Source organism: Gossypium hirsutum, chromosome A07, assembly GCF_007990345.1.
Source record: "Gossypium hirsutum isolate 1008001.06 chromosome A07, Gossypium_hirsutum_v2.1, whole genome shotgun sequence".
NCBI lineage: Eukaryota > Viridiplantae > Streptophyta > Magnoliopsida > Malvales > Malvaceae > Gossypium > Gossypium hirsutum.
This window is the reverse complement of record NC_053430.1, coordinates 12722234-12743363: the sequence shown is the minus strand read 5'-3', so window position 1 is coordinate 12743363 and position 21130 is coordinate 12722234. Positions and strand designations below refer to the sequence as shown.

Here is a 21130-nt window from a genome sequence, read left to right as displayed (position 1 = left end):
CAGAAAATACTGCCTTAATGCATAAGAGTATTATATACTTCTCATGACCATAGCATAACCTGAAAGTTCACTATAAGAATATTTTGTTTATTTTAGGTTTTTTCATAAGTTTTGAAATCATAGCAGATGAGATTTTCAAAAGCATCATAAGAAACTTTTAGAGTGATTTATGGATAGTGGATGACCCTATTTTATGGTTTTTGAAACTGTTGCCATCTTTTTGCTTTGTTCAAACAGTTGAACATGTTTTTGTTCTAACACCAACAAAAGATTGATCCAATATTTGAACATTTTTTTTCCTAACACCAACAAAAAATGAAACGTGTTAGTAAATTTAAGTCACTTTGTAACCCTTTTTTGTTTCTTCAATAATGCTCACTTGTCGGTTCCTTTTTCATTACCAATTGAACTGTGTTCTTCACTAGGTCTCACTGGTACACCTTGGTTTTGTATATGCACCCATTTGTCTTGAAACAAGTAAATCAACACAATCACAGTGATCTCAACTGTAAAAGCTATGGTCCAAAGCTTTGTACTCTTTGATGTCTTGTCATAATATGCTCCCAATCCAGTGTATATGCTGATTACACCTAAAACACACACTGTAGTTCCCAGTAACCAGTGTGCAAAAAACCAGACAGTTCTTCCCTTACATCCCCTGCAAAGAGAAAAAGTCTTTTACGTGTTATAAAAAAACCTAGTAACCCGATTACCGTTTTACCATGTAAGTCCCTCTATTAAAAGTTGAATTGTATTTTGCCTCCTCTACTTAAGAAATAGATAAATTAGTCATTGTGCATTAGATCAAAGAACAAATTGATCATTCTGTTAAAAATTTCATCCACTTTTGCTGTTGAAAATTAGTTATTTCGTCAACCACGCCAGTTTTTAATAGTATAGAGACTAATTTACTCATTATTTGAGTAGAGAGAGAAAAATCTAATCTGACTCTAGTATAAAAGCCTCCAAAATATTTTTACCTATTCATTCGAATATGGGGTTGGGGTTCGGGTTTACCTCCATGGACGTAAAACTCCAGTTAAGGCTTGTAACCATATGATGCCATATAAAGCTACACCTAATCTTTGATGATGATTGTTGAAGGAATTGTTGAAGTTTTTTATTGACATAATTGCTCCTGTTGTAGCAAGAAGTACTGAAAGTATCTGCCATACATGAAAATAAAAATGTTGGATATTTGTATCCGACATAATTAAAAAACGAGTCTTGGTATCAAAATCCGGATAATATAAATATAATGTGAAGATAGCTTGTTTTTTTAGCTTCTGATCTGTGATTATATCAATGCAAAAACCCCACATAATGAAAGATCTAAGACTTCTTATTTGTATAAAACCATTGGACTTTTCTTGCTTCTCAAGAATGCATGATAATCCTCAATGTTATTTTATTGTCCAACGGAGAAAGAGTTTTGGCTTAAGTTGATTCATGTAATTACTTTAAAACATGATATCATATTTAACGAATTTGTGAATCGATTTCTTTTGTCCAATGCTATAATTTTTCATGTAGAGATAACATTAGGAAAGTGAAAGAAAAATAAAGATATAATGTCAAAATTTTTTGTCCATTTCACCTTTGTTTTTTTTTTGAGTTAAATTTAATTATTAACCTTTCAAAAAGAGTTTACGGTCCATTTGTTTACATATAAAAAATTTTACGAAAAATATTTTCTGCATTTTCCTGTGTTTGTTTCATAAAAAATAGTTTGGTCAACGGAAAATGACTTATAGGTCATTTTCCGAAAAAGAGCTCATCTATAAATAGTTTTATTTTTCTTTATAAAAATTAACTGGAATCAAGTTTAATATTATTATATTGATAATAAATTTTATTTTTATTTTTAAAAATATTTAAAATATCATATTTTTCAATATTATTAAACATACATATTTAATTATTTATATTTCCTCATATAATAAATTATTAATATGATTTATTATTTTAATAATAAATTTTAAAAATAATAATTTTAAATAATATTATTCACATATTATTGAAAATATTCAATATTAATATTTTAATAATAAATATTTATTACAATTATAAATATATTAATAATAAATGTTTTGTAGTAAAAGGTTAAAATATGTCATAAGTCTATGTACACTTCACAGATTTATAATTTAGTCTTTGTATTTTTATTTTCAAGAATTTAGTCCGTTTACTTTTCAAATTTAAAAATCAAATCCAATTGTTGACATCGTTAATTTTTTTGTCAATTTTGTTGATGTCACATTTTTAAATAAAAAATACTCACTTAGCTAGTAGCCATGTAATTAAAAAATGACCTTGTAATGAATCTGAATTTAACATAATATTTTTAATATATGCAAAAACAATGTAAAATATAAAATTATAGATAAAAATAAATTCAATTAAAAATGAAAAAATAAGAAAATCTCAAATGCATGTTTGTTTAATTGAAAACAACTTTTATGAAATATTTTAAAGAAATCTACCAAACAACATAAAATATTTTATACAAATTCATCCAACCAGAAAATAATAGCTTTTCCAGAAATATAAATCATTTTCTAGAAATCATTTTCCGGAAGTCATTTTCAGTGAAAGAAACGGAGCCTTAATTGCTATTTTTTTCAACAAAACTCATACGACAGTCCACATGTAGTTCATGCTAATATAACACTATTTGTTTAAAAAAATAGCATGTAATACATATGGATTATCATGTTGGCTGTCATGTTTAAAATTTAATATTTTAGTCAACATTTTCGTTAAAAAATAACAATTCAACTCTTTTTGAAAGATTAATTGTCAAATTTGAATTATTTTAAAGGGTTGAGGGTCAACTTTAGTTAAAAAAAATGAATAAAGGTCAAATTGACAAAAAAAGAAGTAAACATTGAGGGTTAAATTTGACATTATGCCAAAAATAAATTATAATCTATATAGGGTATGTAGTTTTTGGTTAAACTATGCTTTAGGCCCCTGTACTCTTCATATATTTGTAATTTAGTTTTTTTACTTTTATTTTAAGAAATTTAATCCCTCTACTTTTCTAATTTAACAATACAAGTCAAATTATTAACACCGTTAAAATTTTTTAGTTAAATTTAGCCTCGTTACAACATCATTTTTCATACTTCATGGCTATCAATTGAGTATTTGTTTAATCTGAAATGACACACCAAAAAATTTAATAGAATATATTTAACGGTATCAATTATTAGACCTAAATTTTAAAAATTAAAAAGTAAGAGACTAAATTCTAAATCTATAGAGAGTAGAGGAATTTTTCGGTAAAGAGATGAACTTGCCTGTGAAACTGCGTGAACATAGAAAAGAATTTGAAGCTTTCTTCCACATTCTTCTCCATTTGACATTCTAATAGCAAGTATCCCAATAGGCATTAAAAACCCCATTGATGCCCAAAGGAGGAATCCATGCAGTGTAATCTCAAACATCAGTTTATGACTGATCACCTGTTTGGAAAAACAAAACACAGATCTGTAATGAAAAAACAATGTAATAAAACTCCATCAAAGGACATGAATCCAATACCTTTTTAATGTTGTCATTGTTGTCTTCATCAATTGAGCTTACAAGTGATGGGACGAGTAGTATGAACATGGTGAAAGAAACCAGTTTCCCTGCAAGAACTTGCATTGTTCTTCAAGCGAAAAGCTAAAAGAAAAACACAGATGAGGTATGGTGGTGTGTTAGAAGAAAAAACAGCAATAACAAGTGTTGGCAATGGTGTAATTATAAGATGACAGGCTTATAAAGCTTAGACCAGAGACCAGCATACTCAAATGCATGGTACTCAACTCTTCTTTTTTCACTGAGAATTATCAATAACTTTTTTTGCTTTTCTTTTTCCAATATATAAGCACCCCATTTCAAAAGAAAAAGGTCCTTTTCGAAATGAATAAGATTTTACATATTCTTTGTGGAATAAATTTCAAAAGCTGATTCTTCAGTATTCCTTTAACTTCAAAACATTCACATACATACAAATATACAGGTGAATGTATCTAAGAAGTAACGTCCACAACTATTAAATTAATCAATTTAGTCTTTATACTATTTAAAAAATATTATGTACTCTTTGTAAACGAAACCTTTTATTTAGAATTGAACTGCAATTGAAAAAAAGATTCAAGATATTTTTTATAAAGTAAATGTTCATTTTTGTTACAATTTAAACTTGTTTAATTCTTTTTAATAATATAAGAGTTAAATTGATTCATTTAATAATATAGGATTTAAGGTTTAGAGGATTAATTTGATATAATCCCTATAATTCAGGAACTTTCTAAATACTTTTAACCCTATATATAAGGATCCCATTTCAAAAGAAAAACACCTTTTAGAAATGAACATGATTTTACATATTCTTTTTGGAATAATAATAAAAAAAGCTGATGTTTAGCTTTCTCAATAGAATTCCTTTTAGTTGAAAAGATTCACGTGTATATATATATATATATGTTAAAAAGTACATTTTACTGAATTAAATAATTATTTTTTTCTATTTTTCAATTGTAATTTAATTTCAAATAAAAAAATTATTTATAGAACTATAAAAAATTTAAAAATATTAACTCCGGTATAAGTAAGTAAATGATATTTTAAAAAGAAGTAAAATTAACTCTATTTCAATTTAATTTATTTGATTGTTTGGAATTATGAATTAAATCAATTTATTTAATACTAAAAGAACTAATTTGATGAGATCCGAGGAATTCTGGTATACATTCACCTATATATATTATGTTGTTGTATCTATTGTTGCATGGAGGTGGATGGTTTGAGGCAAAAAAAGTTGTGATTGGTTTGAGCCAAAGAAAGAAAGTGGTGGGGGGAATTGAATGGATTGCAACTTCAACCATGTGGGGTTCCTTTTTATTTTCTTCTAGACTAGCTTTTTGGGCGGTTGTTGTTGCAGACGGTGGAATATAAGGGTTAATATAACATTTTAGTCCCTAAATTTTGCACTTTTTCTCTACTTGGTCCCAGATATTTTTACATTGGTCCCAAAACTTGATAAGTTTTACAATTTTGATCCCTAAATTTGAATTCCATTAAGATGTTATGATGTGGAAGTTTGAGATTATGTCATACCATCATCTGAAATTTTAGAAATTTGATATAAAATATAAAAAAATAAAAAAAATATATAAATTTTGTATTTTAAATAAAGAGTTGGTGATAATATGGTATAATCTTAGAATGCCACATTATTATTCCTTTAAAAAAATCTAAATTCAGAGACCAAATTGAGAAAAAACTATCAAGTTCCAAGATTAATGTAGAGTAAAAGAAAAGTTCAAGAACTAATTGGAAAATATTTTTAAGTTTAAGGACTAAATATTATATTATCGGAATCAAAAGGGGAAAATGGGATGTCAGTATAAAGTGGAAATTGGCAGCCTACACTAACCATTATCAAACACTATTTTCTGCTTCCCACTACTTTAAATGGACCGTATAGTTTAATACCAAATACATTACACTGTTATACCAACTCCCAATAGTATATATGATAGGCTTAAACATTTAATCCAACGGGGTAACATTGACTATAAGAGATGATAAACCATTGTGTCAAATCTCATTGGTTAGACAAAGGCAATAGTTGTTAATTATCATTACCATAAATTCAGCCAACTTGTGTTAGAAAACATTAGACCATATTGCATAATGTAATGAGGGAAATTGGGTTTGTTTTGTTTCCATTGATGCTTACAAATTCCAAAAGCAAATTTGTGTTGTATATATATATATATATTGGGAGACAAGTTGAGGAAGACAGCTTAGGTTATAGCAGGCTTTTTTGGTTTGTGGGAAAGCTTTGAGCTATGGTGCAAAAGCTGCATGTGGATTGTGGTCCTATTCACCTCATCAAATACTGCTCTCTATGGCCCATTCCTTTATTATTACGGATAAATCGATGTTTAATCCCTGAATTTGATAATTTTTTTTATTGGGTCCTTAAACTTTTTTGTTCACACTAATCCCAGAATCTTTGTAACTTTTCTCAATTTTAGGTTATCATGTGACAGAATCTTTATTGTATAAAATAATTTGGTTGGATCTGAAATCGAAATTTTGTAAAGGTAAGGTATTTCGAGGAAACTATCTTAAGAATAGTTATTTTCCCTCCATGTACAAAGGGATCAAGAAATACTATTCCCAAGATACAATGCCTTTACTCGAATAGAATAATTCATATTGCAAATTGTTTTAAATCGAATGGGATCTAGAGATACACAAAAAAGAAAGAATATAATTTTAATGGTCTTAAAACTCAATTCCATCATATCAATTCTCATTTTTTGTGCCTATATATAAAGTACCAAGAGATACTTATGTGCCTCTTTAAAAGGACACAATCTTTTCTATAAAAAAAATTACGAATAATTATATACATAGACACACTTCTCCTCAATTACCTTCTTTCTTTCCTTTTCACTATATACATACATATATATAAAACTTTAGTAGAATATATTTTATTTGAAAAATACTTTATATAATATATTATATATAAGTACCATGCATTATACATTAAAGGATCTAAGTTCAAAAACCAAAATTAAGAAAGAAAAAAAACTACCAAATTATGAGATTAATGTGGATGAAATAAAGATGAATGATGAAAGAGGACAAAATTGGTAAGTTCATAAATTAAAATATTACTTTTTCCTTATTATTGTTTCTATTTTCTTGGTAATCTAACGAATGTTTGAATTCCCTCGCAACTCTATTGCAGTCTACAAATATACGTGTTTCATATAATTGTATACATTTTCTTACTTGTTCTCTAATTTTTTTTCACATTAGTCCTAAATATTTTATAACTTTTCTTCAGTTTAGTCCTTAAATTTTTCTCAATTTTAGGTGATAGTATAATGCAATCTTAGGGTGTCATATTATCATACCTTAAAGGAATCTAAGTTTAGAAATTAAATTGAGAAATTTACCTAATTCCAAAATTAATGTTTACCAAATAAACATTTAAGAACTAAAGTGAAAAATTATTAAATTGAGAGACTAAATATTGCATTATTCATTATTATTATTTTTATTTTTTTCGTAATCTAATGAATGTTTGAATTCCCTCACAACTTTTATTGCATTGTACAAATATATATGTTTGATATGATATTATATATAAATATATATATATAAAAGTTTTTTCTTAAATTTTTTTAATATATTATCGGAGAGTCATTGAATTTCCTTCAATTTCGAAAAAGTTTACAAATATAATCACAAATATAAATATAATTGTAAATAATATATATTTTAATAATTAGAATTAGAATAAAATTAATACAAAGTTCAACCATAATCATATTGAGAATTAAAATATATCAAGATTTGTATTAGAATAAATTTGAATAAAATCATACATAGTGTGAATTAAATCTAAAATAAATTTGGAATAGAACTCATGTATAATATCTACATATGGTGAGACTTGAACTTAGAAGATCAATTCCACACGAGTTAAAATATACTATATTATGGGGTAAAATATACTAGTAGTTAGTCAACTATTAGTAAATTTCTTTTTTAGCCATTCAACTATGAAATGTTACAAAATGATCACCTAACTTTTTTGGTCACCCAACTATGAAATGTTACAAAATGGTCACTCAACTATTTAATTTTTTTCTCTCTTTTTTTTTGTCACCCAACTATCTTGAATTTTTGGGTGTTTCTATTTATCCGTTAGTCAGCTATGACCAAAAAAATAATAATAATAATTTGGTGACTACTAATATAATTTACCTTATATTATAACTAGTATTGAATTGGTTTTACGAATTGTCCTCCTAATGATTTTGTTGCTATTTACTTACCCAAAGATCTTAATCTTTGCTTCCTCTTTTTATCAAGAGAAAAATTATGAAAAAAAACACATAAAAATAAAAAAATACAAAGAAAAAGGACTAGTTGTTAATAGTATTGCAAAAATCTACATATAATGAGTTTGCTTTTTATCATAACTTTGGATCTATCTTTTGTTTTCAAAAAGGAAAAAAAAAGAAAAGAAAAGAAAAAGCAATTGGCATGACATACAACCATTGGCTTCATTGTTTTTGTATTATTATCATTATATTTTTTTAATCATTTTTAGAATATGTGTTGCTAAAAAAAATTGAAAATTTTTTATTTTTATATTTATAGGTTCTAATCATTTTTTTTGACATAATGTCTAGAATTATTCATAGTTTCTCCCCAACCCATAAATAGGAGGATAATGCGTTTCAACGCACTTAAACCCACATCCTCCTACACTAACAACAATAGTTATACCAATTAAATTAAGATTCAATTGGCCTTTTTCAAACTATTTATATATTATTAATGTATTATTTTAATTTTATTGAATTATTGATTTAATGTTTAAAATTCAAAGTTTAATCTATTTGAATAATTTTTTTTTACAAATTTATCTTTTAAAAAAACTCAAAATTTTTCAGCTCTCTTAAAGGATTTTGATATGGAACTATTAAGTTAATGATGAAGGAAAAGAATTGTCATCAACATATGATTAATTTTTAACTTGTTTCTTTGATTAATTATGGTAACAAAGACTTGAAGTGGTGATTGTAAGTCATAACTATATCTTAATTGAAATTGATTATGAGTAGTTTATGCATGGTTGGCTTGATTGAAGGAAAATTAAGCCCAACCTAGGTACAATTAATGTAGGGATAATATATTATTTAATATTTGAGTTCAGTTTTAATGTTCAATTTTGTATTTAATTTTTTTTTGTCTCAATTTGGTACTTGAGTTTGGTTTTAATGTTCACTTTGGTATTTAGGTTTTTTCAATTTGATACTTGAGTTTTTTTGTCCCAATTAAGTAGCAAAGTTTGGCTTAAATCAGGGGTGAAGCTAGAAAATTTGGAGGGGGAAGCAAAATTAAGTTGCATATTTTTATAAGAGCTAAAATGTAATATTACTATTTTAATAGCTTATATCTTTATAATTTTTTAAAACATGGAGAGGAATTAAGTTGTATATTAATTATAAAAGCTAAAATGTAAATTTACTATTTTAATAATTTATATCTTTATAATGTTTTAAAGGATCAAATAAAAATTTATGATTTTTGCTTCAATGTTCAATTTGTTATCAGAGTTTTTTTTCTCAATCAAGCCATTTAGTTTGAGTACAAAATTAAACATTGAAAGCAAACTTAGATATCAAATTGTAAAAAATAAAAATAAAGAAAAGAAAAAATAAACTTGGATAACAAATTAAAAATTAAAACCAATAGCAGTTGCCAAGGACGTTTGAAAGTTCTTTGTGCGAGAAGAATATCGGGCCTAGTTTTTCTCAAGAAACCTCTTGGAGTGGACAAATGTGAACTTGGGGAATTGTGAGTGGATAGAGAGGAACGGGGTTCCTTGACCTACTCTTTTTGGTCTCCTAGTATGATGCATATGGAAGAATAAAAACCTTTTTATTTTTCAAGGCATATCGTAAAGCTATATAAAAATTATCAAGACATCCGTTTGTTGAGCGACACAATACAACATTACACATCGATGGGATCAAAGTAAAGTGCAAATTTTGATTATGGATAGTTTCTATGGATGGGATCAAAAGTAGAGTGCAAATTTTGATTATAGATAGTTCCTAAGGAGTTATTGGAATAATAGGGCAGCTACATGATAGTGTTAGGAAATTAGGTTAGTTAGGTTTTATTCACACACACAAAAAAAAAAACTCAAACTTAAATATGAAATGGTATATTAACTCATTAATCTATTGAATTTTGTGTCCATCATAACAATTTATAGCTCTCACATGTGACTCAACAACATGGCTCTTTTTGTCCAACCCATAATCATCAACTTTAAAGAACAAAAATATCATGACCCATTTTTGCAAAATATATTTAGATGAACAGTAAACTTAAAATTAATGAAAATAATAATATGCTGTAAATGAATAGAAAATTCGATTAATAATTTATAAAATATTTAATTAACGAGTTTATAATTGAATTTTGATAATAAAATCGAAAAAAAAATTTCCATTATTTATAATGATTTCTTAAATATCTTTGGTTGACAAATTGTGTTTGAAGCATAATCAAGTGCATGTATGGTTTAGGGTTTTTCATTTGATTGAACTTACTAACCATCATATTACTTTTCCTAAAGAATGTGTTGATTTGATGTATTATCATTTTACATTCATTAACGAGTTGGAAAGTAGATATAAAAGCCAATATAGTTGAAACATTCGTTTAAATGATTTAATTATATAATTTTATAAGTTAATTTTAAAATAAACCCGAAGAGATTTGAATAGATTAAAACATCAATCTATTAAAAATATTTTTTTTAACTGAAATTTCATTTTAATACTTGAAAAGACTTCAATATAATTTAAAAATTATATACTAATTTAAAAAATCATAATTATAATCCATATTAAATAGATTTAAAATGTGAATCTTAATTCGGTTGATATTATTATTGCAACAAAATGAAAAAAGTGAGTTCAAACATATTTAAATGTGTCATATTGTCTGTTTTAGGAATTGAATGGCTTATATTGTATAATAAAAATCTTAAAATAGCTAAAGTGGGCTATCCTTAGGGTAAGGCTTTTGAACCCAAAATGCCAAGCCCAAGGTTTTGGGCTTGTAAAACTGAAGTGAATTTTTTTCATTTTTGGGCTCTTGTTGGATTTTTTGTTTTGACTTGAAACTCTCGTATTCGATATCTTCAGATATTAGTATGATAAGAGATCTTCTAAACAAATGGAAAAACTTTAAGATTATCTTATTTGATACATGTTTATATTTGAAACTTTTTTTAAAAAAAATTGAAGGGTAATTGAACTGTTTAAATGATCATTTCGATTAATATTTAATCAAACTATTATTAATCTAATTAATGAAAATATTAAAACTCTTAATCATTATCGAACCGATATTTTTTTTAAATTTATTAACCAAACTGAATTTAGTACATGTTTATTTTTCTTTTAGTTCAAACAAATTTAAATGTTTGTTTTTTTAGTTCAAAGAAGTATAAAAAAGAAAAAAAAATTCACACAATAACAACACTACATTAAAAATATTACATTAAAAACATAATAGCTTAGTGCTTTTGTTAACATTTTATTTTATTTTTATAATATTTTTTGGCCAATTATATTACCAGCCATAAGTCCATTTCATTTATATATTGGGATTATATATATTATATTTAACTTATAGATGTATAATGTATATTTTTAATTTTATTTAATAGATTAATTTAATTAATTATTCAATTTTGAATTAAATTATCTGATAATTAAAATTTTATAATATACTAATTTCAATTGAATTAATTTCGGTGACTAATCAATTAATTGAATTAATTTAATTTTACCTATTAATTTAATTTTAACTAAATCATGCACACCTCTACTTAAACTAATTTGATGCTGGTTGGAAAATAAAATTTATTTTTTAATCTTTTTTATTTCCAAATCGATCTCAAGTTGGTCGTGTTATCCGTACTCCCAAAATTGGACGAGTGTGTGATACAAATACATATCATATTTATATATTTTTTTAAATTATTTTGTATGATTAAAGATTATTTTATTATCATTTAAATATGTGTATAGACAACATTGAGGACCCTAATCTTTTACTTTTTAACATTTGAATTATTCTATTTGAGACAATAATGCAAAATTATTTTGCTAAGAACAAATTATTAGTACTAAAGATAGGTATAATGACTTTTTTTGGCCCTCCAATTTTACAAGAAAGTCATTCTAGCCCTTAATTTAATTATTTGTCTCTTTTAGCCTTTAAACTTGTACTTTTTTTGTCAAATTACCTCAAAATGGATAAAAAAAATTAATATTTGTTAACTTTGTTGACATAGCATACACATGGTTTGCCACGTGGGTGAAATGTCAACATTTAATTATTTTTTTAAATTTAAAAAATATTAAAAATATTTTTTTTATAAATTTTTAAATAATTTAAATAATTTTTAATTTTTAAAAATAAATTAAATGCCGATGTGTCATCCACATGTATGTCATGTAACACCCTTTACTCAAGGGAACTTGAGCAAATAATGTTACATTGAACATTGAACATACATTTACGATTTCAAACACTTTTAAATTGATCTTTTAACTGTGAATTCAATATCTTTTTACACTTTTAAGAACATAATTAGACTATTAATAAAGGTTAATTTTAATCAAAGGCTTGCAATCAAGCTTTCTTCTTCATCTTCTACTCTTTGGCTATCTCTTTGCCTTTGTCCTCAACTTGTTGATAACTTCTTTTCTCTTTTTCTTCGTTTCCATATCAAAGCATTCAAGATTTACTTATCAAATTATAATCAAATAACATATTTATATTCTTTAAACAAAACTAACATGAAATTCATGAAAAACTTATTTTACTTAACTTCTTATGATCAAACCCTAATTCTTATTTTCTCTCTCCTCCAAGACAACTATGGATGTACTTTTCATGAAACTAAAATAGTTATTGTCTTTCTCTATTAATTTCACTAAATTTCATATAAAAAAAATTGGAGGAATTAAGTTTGGAAGGCTTAGAAATAGTGGAAAAGACTAAAATGAAAGAAATGAAAAGTTTGTATTTTTCTTCTCTATGGTAGACGGTTCTAGTATGATGAAGATAATTTTTTCTCTGTTTTTTTTCATCTTGTATTTTACCTACTTAACAATTAACCAAAAATAAAATGATTCTGAATTATTCTAACCAATCAATATTTTCCGCAATTTAATTCTTAATCATTAGTCATACCATAATTATATAATTTAAATATTAACCATTTAGTCTCTCAACTTTCTCTACAATACCATTCATGAGTCATACTTCCTTTTGCTAAAATTTCACCTATAATCTCTCCTCCTTTTTCCTTCAATTCAATCTAAACATTCTATCTCCTAATTTTCTCACTTTTACCCCAATACTTTTCACTCTCTTACAATTTAGTCAATATCCCGAATTATTTCTCACAACATACGGGCCTTTTTAATTACCTTCAATATCTATGTCACCCTCTACTAACACTGGTAATTTCTATTTTATAACATTCTCAAATTCTAACATATTTACTCTCAATTTAACACTATTCCTAGTTCAGGAGTATTGAGGATGTTACATGCCATATCAATAAAGTAAAATAAATGTTAAAATTTTCATCAATTTTGGAGTAATTTAAAAAAAAAAGTTTAAAGGCTAAATAAGGTAAAAATTAAATGGAGAGCTAAAATGACTTTTTTTTTATAAAGTTAGAGGGCCAAATAAGTTATTATACCTTAAAGATAAGAGGCACAGTGCATTTTTAAGGAGAGAATTTTAAGTTAAAACTTTCGAGATGGCATTATTAGAAAGTGCATCTATGAACCCAAAATAATTAATCTTCATGGACTATAAAATGGACAAAAAAGATATCTTAGTTCTAGAAAATAGGGAAAAAAATAAAAAGTGAAAATGGTGAGAGAGTTTTATTTTAGTTTTATAGGTGGGAAATATGTTAGAAACATTCCAAAATTATAAGCAATCAATTTACTATGTATAAAATAAAAAAGATTATGGGACACCTTGAAAATGGAAAATTATTGCTTTAATCCCTTAAAAATTTATGAAATCTTAAGTTAATATACGGTAAAATTATAGTTTACTTTCTAAAAAAAAATGTTAAAATTTTGATTTACTCCTTTTAAAAACCATAAAGATATAAGCCAATACAAGAGTAAAGTTGTATTTTAACTCATAAAAATATATAAATTAATCTTAACTTCCCCAAAAGAGAATTTTTTTTGGCTTCACTCTTCACCCAAGATGTGGGTAAAAATATTATGTAACAAATTTATAAAATGTTAAAATAAAAATAAAAATAAAATGTGGTTTTAGTTGAAATAATATATTGAATTTATAAAGATAATGAGGTCACATTAAAATAATAATAATGAAGTCTAAGTTCATATTTTATTATACAAATATATTTTTCTATATAAAAATATAAAAAGGATAATAATGACCTTAAAATAATATTAAAGTAAATAAAAATAAAGAATTTTTAGTAATTTCAGCTCACATAGTAAATAACACAATCTTAAAAAAACACTTAAAATAAGTATATATATATACACATAACATGCAGGATATGATTACATGAAATAAACATTATAAATGAAAGATACCTTACCATGTTAGAAACTTCCCCAAAAAGTGTAAGCGGTCGATTTACTATGTTCGGAGACTCTCAAATTATATATATATATAAAATATCTGTACAATTAATACAACTAATATTTTTACGATTCTATTGTCATAATATTAAATTAATTTGATGAAAAATTGAAAATTTTTAAGTTTGAATTTGTTTCATTGAAAATAATTTTAAAAAAATATTTTTTACATTTTCTTGTGCTTATTTCATGAAAAACAGTTTGATCAACGAGTAAAAGAATTCTTTTATGATGATTTTAATTTTATATAAAAATTAACTTAAGTCAAACTAAATATTATTATAGTAATAATAAATTTTTAAAATAATAATTTTAAAAAATATTCTTCATATATTATTGAAAAAAATTCAATATTAATATTTTAATAATAAATTTTTATTACAATTATAAATATATGAATAATAAATTTTTTGTAGTATAAATGTTAAAATATGTCATAAGCCTATGTACTCTTCACAATTTTAAAATTTAGTCCCTGTACTTTGATTTTCAATAATTTAGTACCTCTACTTTTCAAATTTGAAAATCAAGTTCAATTGTTAACATTATTAAATTTTTTTGTCAATTTTTTTGATGTCACATTTTTAAATAAAAAATATTCGGTATTCATGTAACTAAAAAATGATGTTATAACGAACATGAATTTAACAAAATATTTTTAATAATGCTAACAGTTGAACTTGAATTTTGATATCTAAAATGTAGGACTAACTCAAAAATAAAAGTACATGGATTAAATTTTGAATTTACGAATAGTAGAAGGACTTATGACATATTTTAACCTAGTATAAAAATATGAATATTTCAATTATATAAATTTGAGTATTTGTTTAAATAATGCTTAGCTTCATTTATCCCTTACAACTCTAATGTGTCAATATGTACCATCATATATGCAATATATGTAATTTAAATTAAGTTTTAATTAAGCATTATTTATTATTAAGTTTATATATGGCATTGATTATTATAAAATAAATTTAGATTGTTAAAAGTAAATTGCACTATAATATTTTATAACAAATACATGTAAATAAAAAGTACATTTATGTTGTATTTGTTGTACAAAGAACAATGCAAAATATAATTTTATAGATACAAAATAAACTTAATTAAACAATAAAAAAATAAGAAAATATCAAATGTATGTTTATTTAATTAAAAACAACTTTTATGAAATATTTTCAATAAATTTGCCAAACAACAGAAAATATTTTACACATATTCATCAAAACAACAGAAAATATTAGCTTTTCCAAAAAAGTAAATCATTTTTCGGAAACTATTTTTGGTAAAACAAACAGAGCTTAAGTATTTGCTTCATGTAAAAAGCTTTAAACCGTTTAATAAATATTAATATATAATTAGTTTAGATCGATACAATATATATATATTGATTAATTTAATTACATGAAATAACCATTATATATATACATGATAAATGACATGCAAGATTTGATTACATGAAATAAACATTATAAATGAAAAAAGAAACTTAAAATGGTATATAAAACATGATATGATACCAACAAAAGTTATACAAAGAAGACAAATAGATACGAGTGTTTCAAAATATATTTAATATTAATCATTAACATCAAACCTTATACACATAAAATGCTTTTAACATGATTATGGGCTTATAATAGAACACAAATTTTCGAATATTAAAAAAATTCAGTAAATGTCCAAATGATTTTTGAGTTTAAATTTTGAATCTTATTTTTTTCTTTTATTATTTTCTTAAAAAGCAAATATGATTTAGCATGTTTGAATATTGACCCTTGACCCTTTACACAGCCACCACCAAAAATTCCAAGTGGGGGAGGAATGTGCCTAATGCCCTTTCCCACAAGGCGAGGAAGGGCATCTAAAAGGTTGTTGTTCTTAGGTTAAAATATGTTATATGTTATTTTTATTTTTTAAATTTTACAATTCAAGTTCAATTGTTAATACGATTATTAAATATAGGATTATTACAACTTCATATTTTTAGTTATACCACTATTAAGTGAATTTTTTTATTTTTAAACGTCACGCCAATAAATTTAATTAAAAAAGTAACGGTGTTAACAATTGGATCTAAATTTTAAAATTTAAAAAGTATAGAGGTTAAATTTTTAAAAATAAAATAAAGAGACTAAATTCTAAATCTGTAAAGAGTATAAAACCTATGCCATATTTTAATCTTATTATTATTAAGTAGTACCCGTTTGGTTTAGTTTCAAAAAGTTATGCTTAATGTGTAGTATTATGAAATTTAATAAATCTGCAATCGAATTGATTTGTATCAAATTTCACCAAATTTGATAACTTCTGTTAGATTTTTAGATTTAAAAAATTATAGTATCTTGAATTTTCTTTCACTAATTTTTAAATAATATATTTACTTTTTATATTATAAAAAAATTTACTCAATTCAAATAATTATTTTTATAATTTTATAATTTGATAATAAAATTACAACAAATATATTTGATTATCAGTAGACTATAACATATGGATGAAAAAAAAAATTATATAAAAATATATTTATTTAAATTTTATAAAATAAAATTAAATTAGCTTTAATTGAAATGATATTTGAAGTTTTTAAAAATTATAATTTTTAAGTTCAAAATATCAATTAGGTTTTCATTTATAATTTTTATAAAAATATAAGGAATAATGTCAAATTTAATCCTTAATGTTTACAGTTTTTGTCAACTTGGCTCTTATTCTTTTCTTTTAGTTAAATTTGATATTTAACTTTTTTTTTTAAAATAGGTAAATTTGACCATCAGTCTTTCAAAAAGAGTTAATTTGTTTTTTTTAACGAAAATATAATTGAAACATTTAATTTTTAAACATGACAACCGGTTTGATAATCTACATCTACTCTTCATATTTTTTTAAAATTTGATTTTCTTTAATATTTTTATAAATGTTAAATTATTTGTTGGCGTGATATTTAGGACAAATAGTGTCATGTCAATATGAAGTACACGTGAACTGTCATACAATTTGCCACACCAATATCCTTAAAGAATTAATGTTTTAGTTAGCATTTCTGTTAAAAAATTAATTTAACTTTTTTTGAAAGATTAATAGCTAAATTTTGCTAATAAAAAAAAGAATAAGAGTCATATTGGCAAAAGATATAAACGTTAAAGACAAAAGTTGACATTATGCCAAAATATAAAAAGGCAAAAACATCCTCTAATATATATAAATATATATGTATATATATAGGGTAATTATTCGGTCTTGTAGGGAAGACTATCCGATATTTTTTTTATCTTTACATATAATTAAAATAAAAATGACTATTAATATAATAATTTTTTTTTCAAAATTGTGTATCCTTTAATAAACTAATTATGAGTCTCATTCGAATTTAGCAGAAAACAAAAATTTAGTATTCTCTCCCTTCGAGCTTGACCAATAACCAATTTATGGAAAAAAACCAAAATATCAATTTAGACCCGCTTGTAAAATTCTTTTATTCCATTCACAGTGTGGGATAATTACCCATATATTATATATTAGTGATTTTTCAATTGTTGCCTGAATGAATTTTCAATTTTATTAGATGACGACGTATGGGATACGACGCGAGCCAACCACGCAAATTTGGAACTGCCTTTGTTGAATAGCACAGATCGGTGAGTCCATGACTCATCATTCATTCATTTAAGTAATATTATATTTTTTTCATAGATTTTTCGTTATTCAACCATATTGGAAAAAAATATTATAGAAGTTTTTATATTAAAAAAATAAATAAATTAGTCTCTATATATTAGATCAAAAAATTCTATCTATCTCTATTTTTAAAAATTAATCCTTTTATACTAAAATGAGGTATAACGTGGCACGCCACATATAACCCGTCGAAACTATTTTTTTGAAAGGCTGACTTTTTATTTTAAAACGAAAATAGAGTCGTCACTAATCCTTTTTATGAGTTGTGATTAGATCACCTCGTAATTTGATCTTTTTAATAAAATGTTTGATTTACTAAAACAACGATTTTCTCTGGTAAACAAAATTTAGGAAATAGGTTCAAGAGCTAATTACGCATGAGGAAGGATTAGCACACTCGTAACGCCCAAAATTGGTACCTAGTTGATTAATTAATGTCTTAGTGTTGAAAGTTAAAAACTCGAAAAGAATTTAAAATACGATCCCTCCTTGTATTAAGCCGCTATCTAACTAAAATAATTTTCATGAAAAGAGTTTATTTCAAGTTATTCGAGAAGGAAGGATCATGTCCCGTAAGTTAGGATACAATGCCTTAAATCCCCGAAAATGAGAATAAACGCAAAAAAAATTTATTTATTTTAAAATATACTCGATTATCTCGATTTTAGAAAGAAGACATATTCTGTAAGTTAGGAACACGACTTTTCTAATTCCAAAATTAATGAATGTCATTTCGATTTAAAAATTTTCTTTTTATTCATCGTGCAAAAAAAAAAGAACATGATACTTAAAGTGATACGTATTTAATTCATTCAGCGTGGTATGGAAACGAAAGTATTTTAAAGGTCATCTTATCTCGAGGTAACAAAAGATCACATCCCATAAGTTAGGATACGACACCTTGAAATCTCGAAAAATAAGTTCGTTTTTTATTATTTAATTAAACCTCATGTATTTTGATTTTAAGAGGATATTTGGTTCTTTGGGTTTAACGAGAAAATCGAAACCCTGTAAGTTAGGGTACGACTTCTTAAATCTCCAAATACGAAACATTGCCTATTTTTAAAAATTTCTTTTTATGCATTGAGCAAAAATTAACGTAACACTTAAAATGATATATATTTAATTTATTCGAGCATAGTAAAAAAATGCGTAAATATGTTTAAACACGATTCATGACATGGTTATAATAAAATAAAATGATAGCACTAACGATATACAAAAAAATAAAAATATCATACTAATAAACGATGATGATATAACTATAATAATAATAAAACACCAAATAAACAATGGCAATAATCATATTATAACTTCTAATTCTATACTAATCAAATGATAATAGGGAAAAATAAATAATAATAATATTAATGATCAAATCATAATATTAACAAAATAAGGTAATCTTAAAATAAAGTAAAAAGGAAAGTGCATGATAAAAAGATAAATAAACATGAAATGAGAATATAAAAAATAATAAAAGAAATAATAAAATAACGAAAATAATATAAAAAAAGTAAAAATAAAATAATAGCGATAATAATAGAAATGCACAAATAAAAGAATATGAGTAATCTATTTTTTAAGTGTAAAAGGATAAAGAAATAATAATAAATAAATAAATAAATAAAATATAAAAGTTTCTAGAAAAGTTGAAATTAAATATGCTAAGGATTAAATCGAAATCAGAATGAAATTAGGGGGTGAATCGTAAATAAATAAAAATAATTAATAATACAGAATAAATGATTAAAATGAAATGCGCGAAAAGAAGTAGGGACTAAATATGAAATTATCCCATACTCCTTAAACACAACGTTCCATTGGGTCCAAAACGAAATAAAAATAAAATTACGAGGCAAAAATTTAAAAGGGAAAAGAAATGTGACTCGATTTAAAAACAATTAAAAAACAGAGGGACCGGGAAAATAAATAGACCTCACCCATATCAAGACATGCGGGTCTCACGCGGTTCGGGTCGGGTTATTGGGCTAAGACATCAAAACGACGCCGTTTTAGAAGTCTGTTCCAAAAAATGGCCCCAGGACAAAAATGAAAGTAAAATAAAAATAAGTGGAAAAAAAACAAAATATGGGATAGGACCAGATTAAAACAAGCTGTAAAAGCAGAAGGACTAAAGGTGAAAATAGACCATTTTTCAAAAACACGCTGATCCTATTAAAGGGGAGGGTCGGATTTTGGGTTTGGCCCCTAAAACGACGTCGTTTTGGGGCTTAAGATCGCCTACCAAAACGGCGTCGTTTAGCAAGGTTATAAAAGCAAAAATTTTGGAGAAAAAAATCATTTGTTCTATGTTTTAGAAAAAAAAAAGTTCTTTTTCTTTGTTTCTCTCTGGGCAAAGCCCAGAATCCGGCCAAGGGGACCACCGTGGCTCTGTCACTGCCACTGGTCGTCGGCAACAGTGACCACCATTTCCAGTGGCAAAAAAAAATACCGGAGTCGAAAAATCCCAAACTAAAACTGAAACTCTCCAAAAGAAAGAAAATTTTTCGGTTCTCAGCGTCCTCCACCGCAACCTTGGCCGAATCCCAAGGGATTTGGTGGCCTTTAGAACCAGAAGAAACGCCGACGATGGTCAAAGACTAAATGACCGATAATAAATTTTATTATTTACTTATTTAAAAATAAAAAATAAAAAAAGAATGGATCACATTGTATGGTTTTTGTTTCAAAATTTCTATTTTTTGTATACTTCTCCGTAAAAGATTACATGGTGGCCATGGCTTTTATAGTCGAATATGATACATATTGTTTTTGTTTTTGTTTTTTTTTTACTGTCTCACTACTGTCCTTTACGTGTTCGCCTTTGTCCCATTTTTTGCTTTGCTTACAGGTGTTATGGAAGCCAATGGAGGAGAGAAAAGCTGACCCTTGCCATTTTGGTGCAAGGCCACAGACGCATGTCAGACTTTCGGGCAGCGAGTGCGCTGTGGAGGCACGAGGAGGGGGTGCGGCGCACATGGATTAGGGTTTAGTTTTTTTTTTAATGTCTGTGTGTTGTGAGCTAGGGTTGATTTGGTTTTAGGCCATATTGGGCCATTGGAAACTTGGGTTGTAATATTTTGTAGTGGACTGTGGACTTTAATATTTTATTTCTTATTATTTTGGTTACTGTTCTAGGGCCCGGGCAAAAATGGTCCATTACAGCTGCCATTCTT

General features: G+C 25.4%; 1 protein-coding gene across 1 annotated transcript; it reads right to left on the bottom strand.

Moving 5' to 3' along the window:
• Nucleotides 1-163: 163 nt before the first annotated feature.
• Nucleotides 164-3963, bottom strand: LOC121232126 (cytochrome b561 domain-containing protein At2g30890). Its single transcript, XM_041117586.1, has 4 exons — nucleotides 3547-3963; nucleotides 3303-3467; nucleotides 1018-1166; nucleotides 164-658 (listed from the first exon to the last, which is right to left on the bottom strand). Exons 1-4 carry the CDS (start codon nucleotides 3649-3651, stop codon nucleotides 376-378), a joined length of 702 nt encoding a protein of 233 aa, XP_040973520.1. The 5' UTR covers nucleotides 3652-3963; the 3' UTR covers nucleotides 164-375.
• Between the last annotated feature and the right edge of the window lie 17167 nt (nucleotides 3964-21130).

What these genes read in the sequence shown, in the direction of transcription:
- LOC121232126 (XM_041117586.1), bottom strand. Translation starts at nt 3,651, where the DNA reads ATGCAAGTTCTTGCAGGGAAACTGGTTTCTTTCACCATGTTCATACTA. An exon ending in ATGTTCACGCAGTTTCACAG is followed by an intron (nt 1,167 to 3,302) that starts GCAAGTTCATCT and finishes CATGTATGGCAG; the next exon opens with ATACTTTCAGTACTTCTTGC. An exon ending in GGAGTTTTACGTCCATGGAG is followed by an intron (nt 659 to 1,017) that starts GTAAACCCGAAC and finishes TTCTCTTTGCAG; the next exon opens with GGGATGTAAGGGAAGAACTG.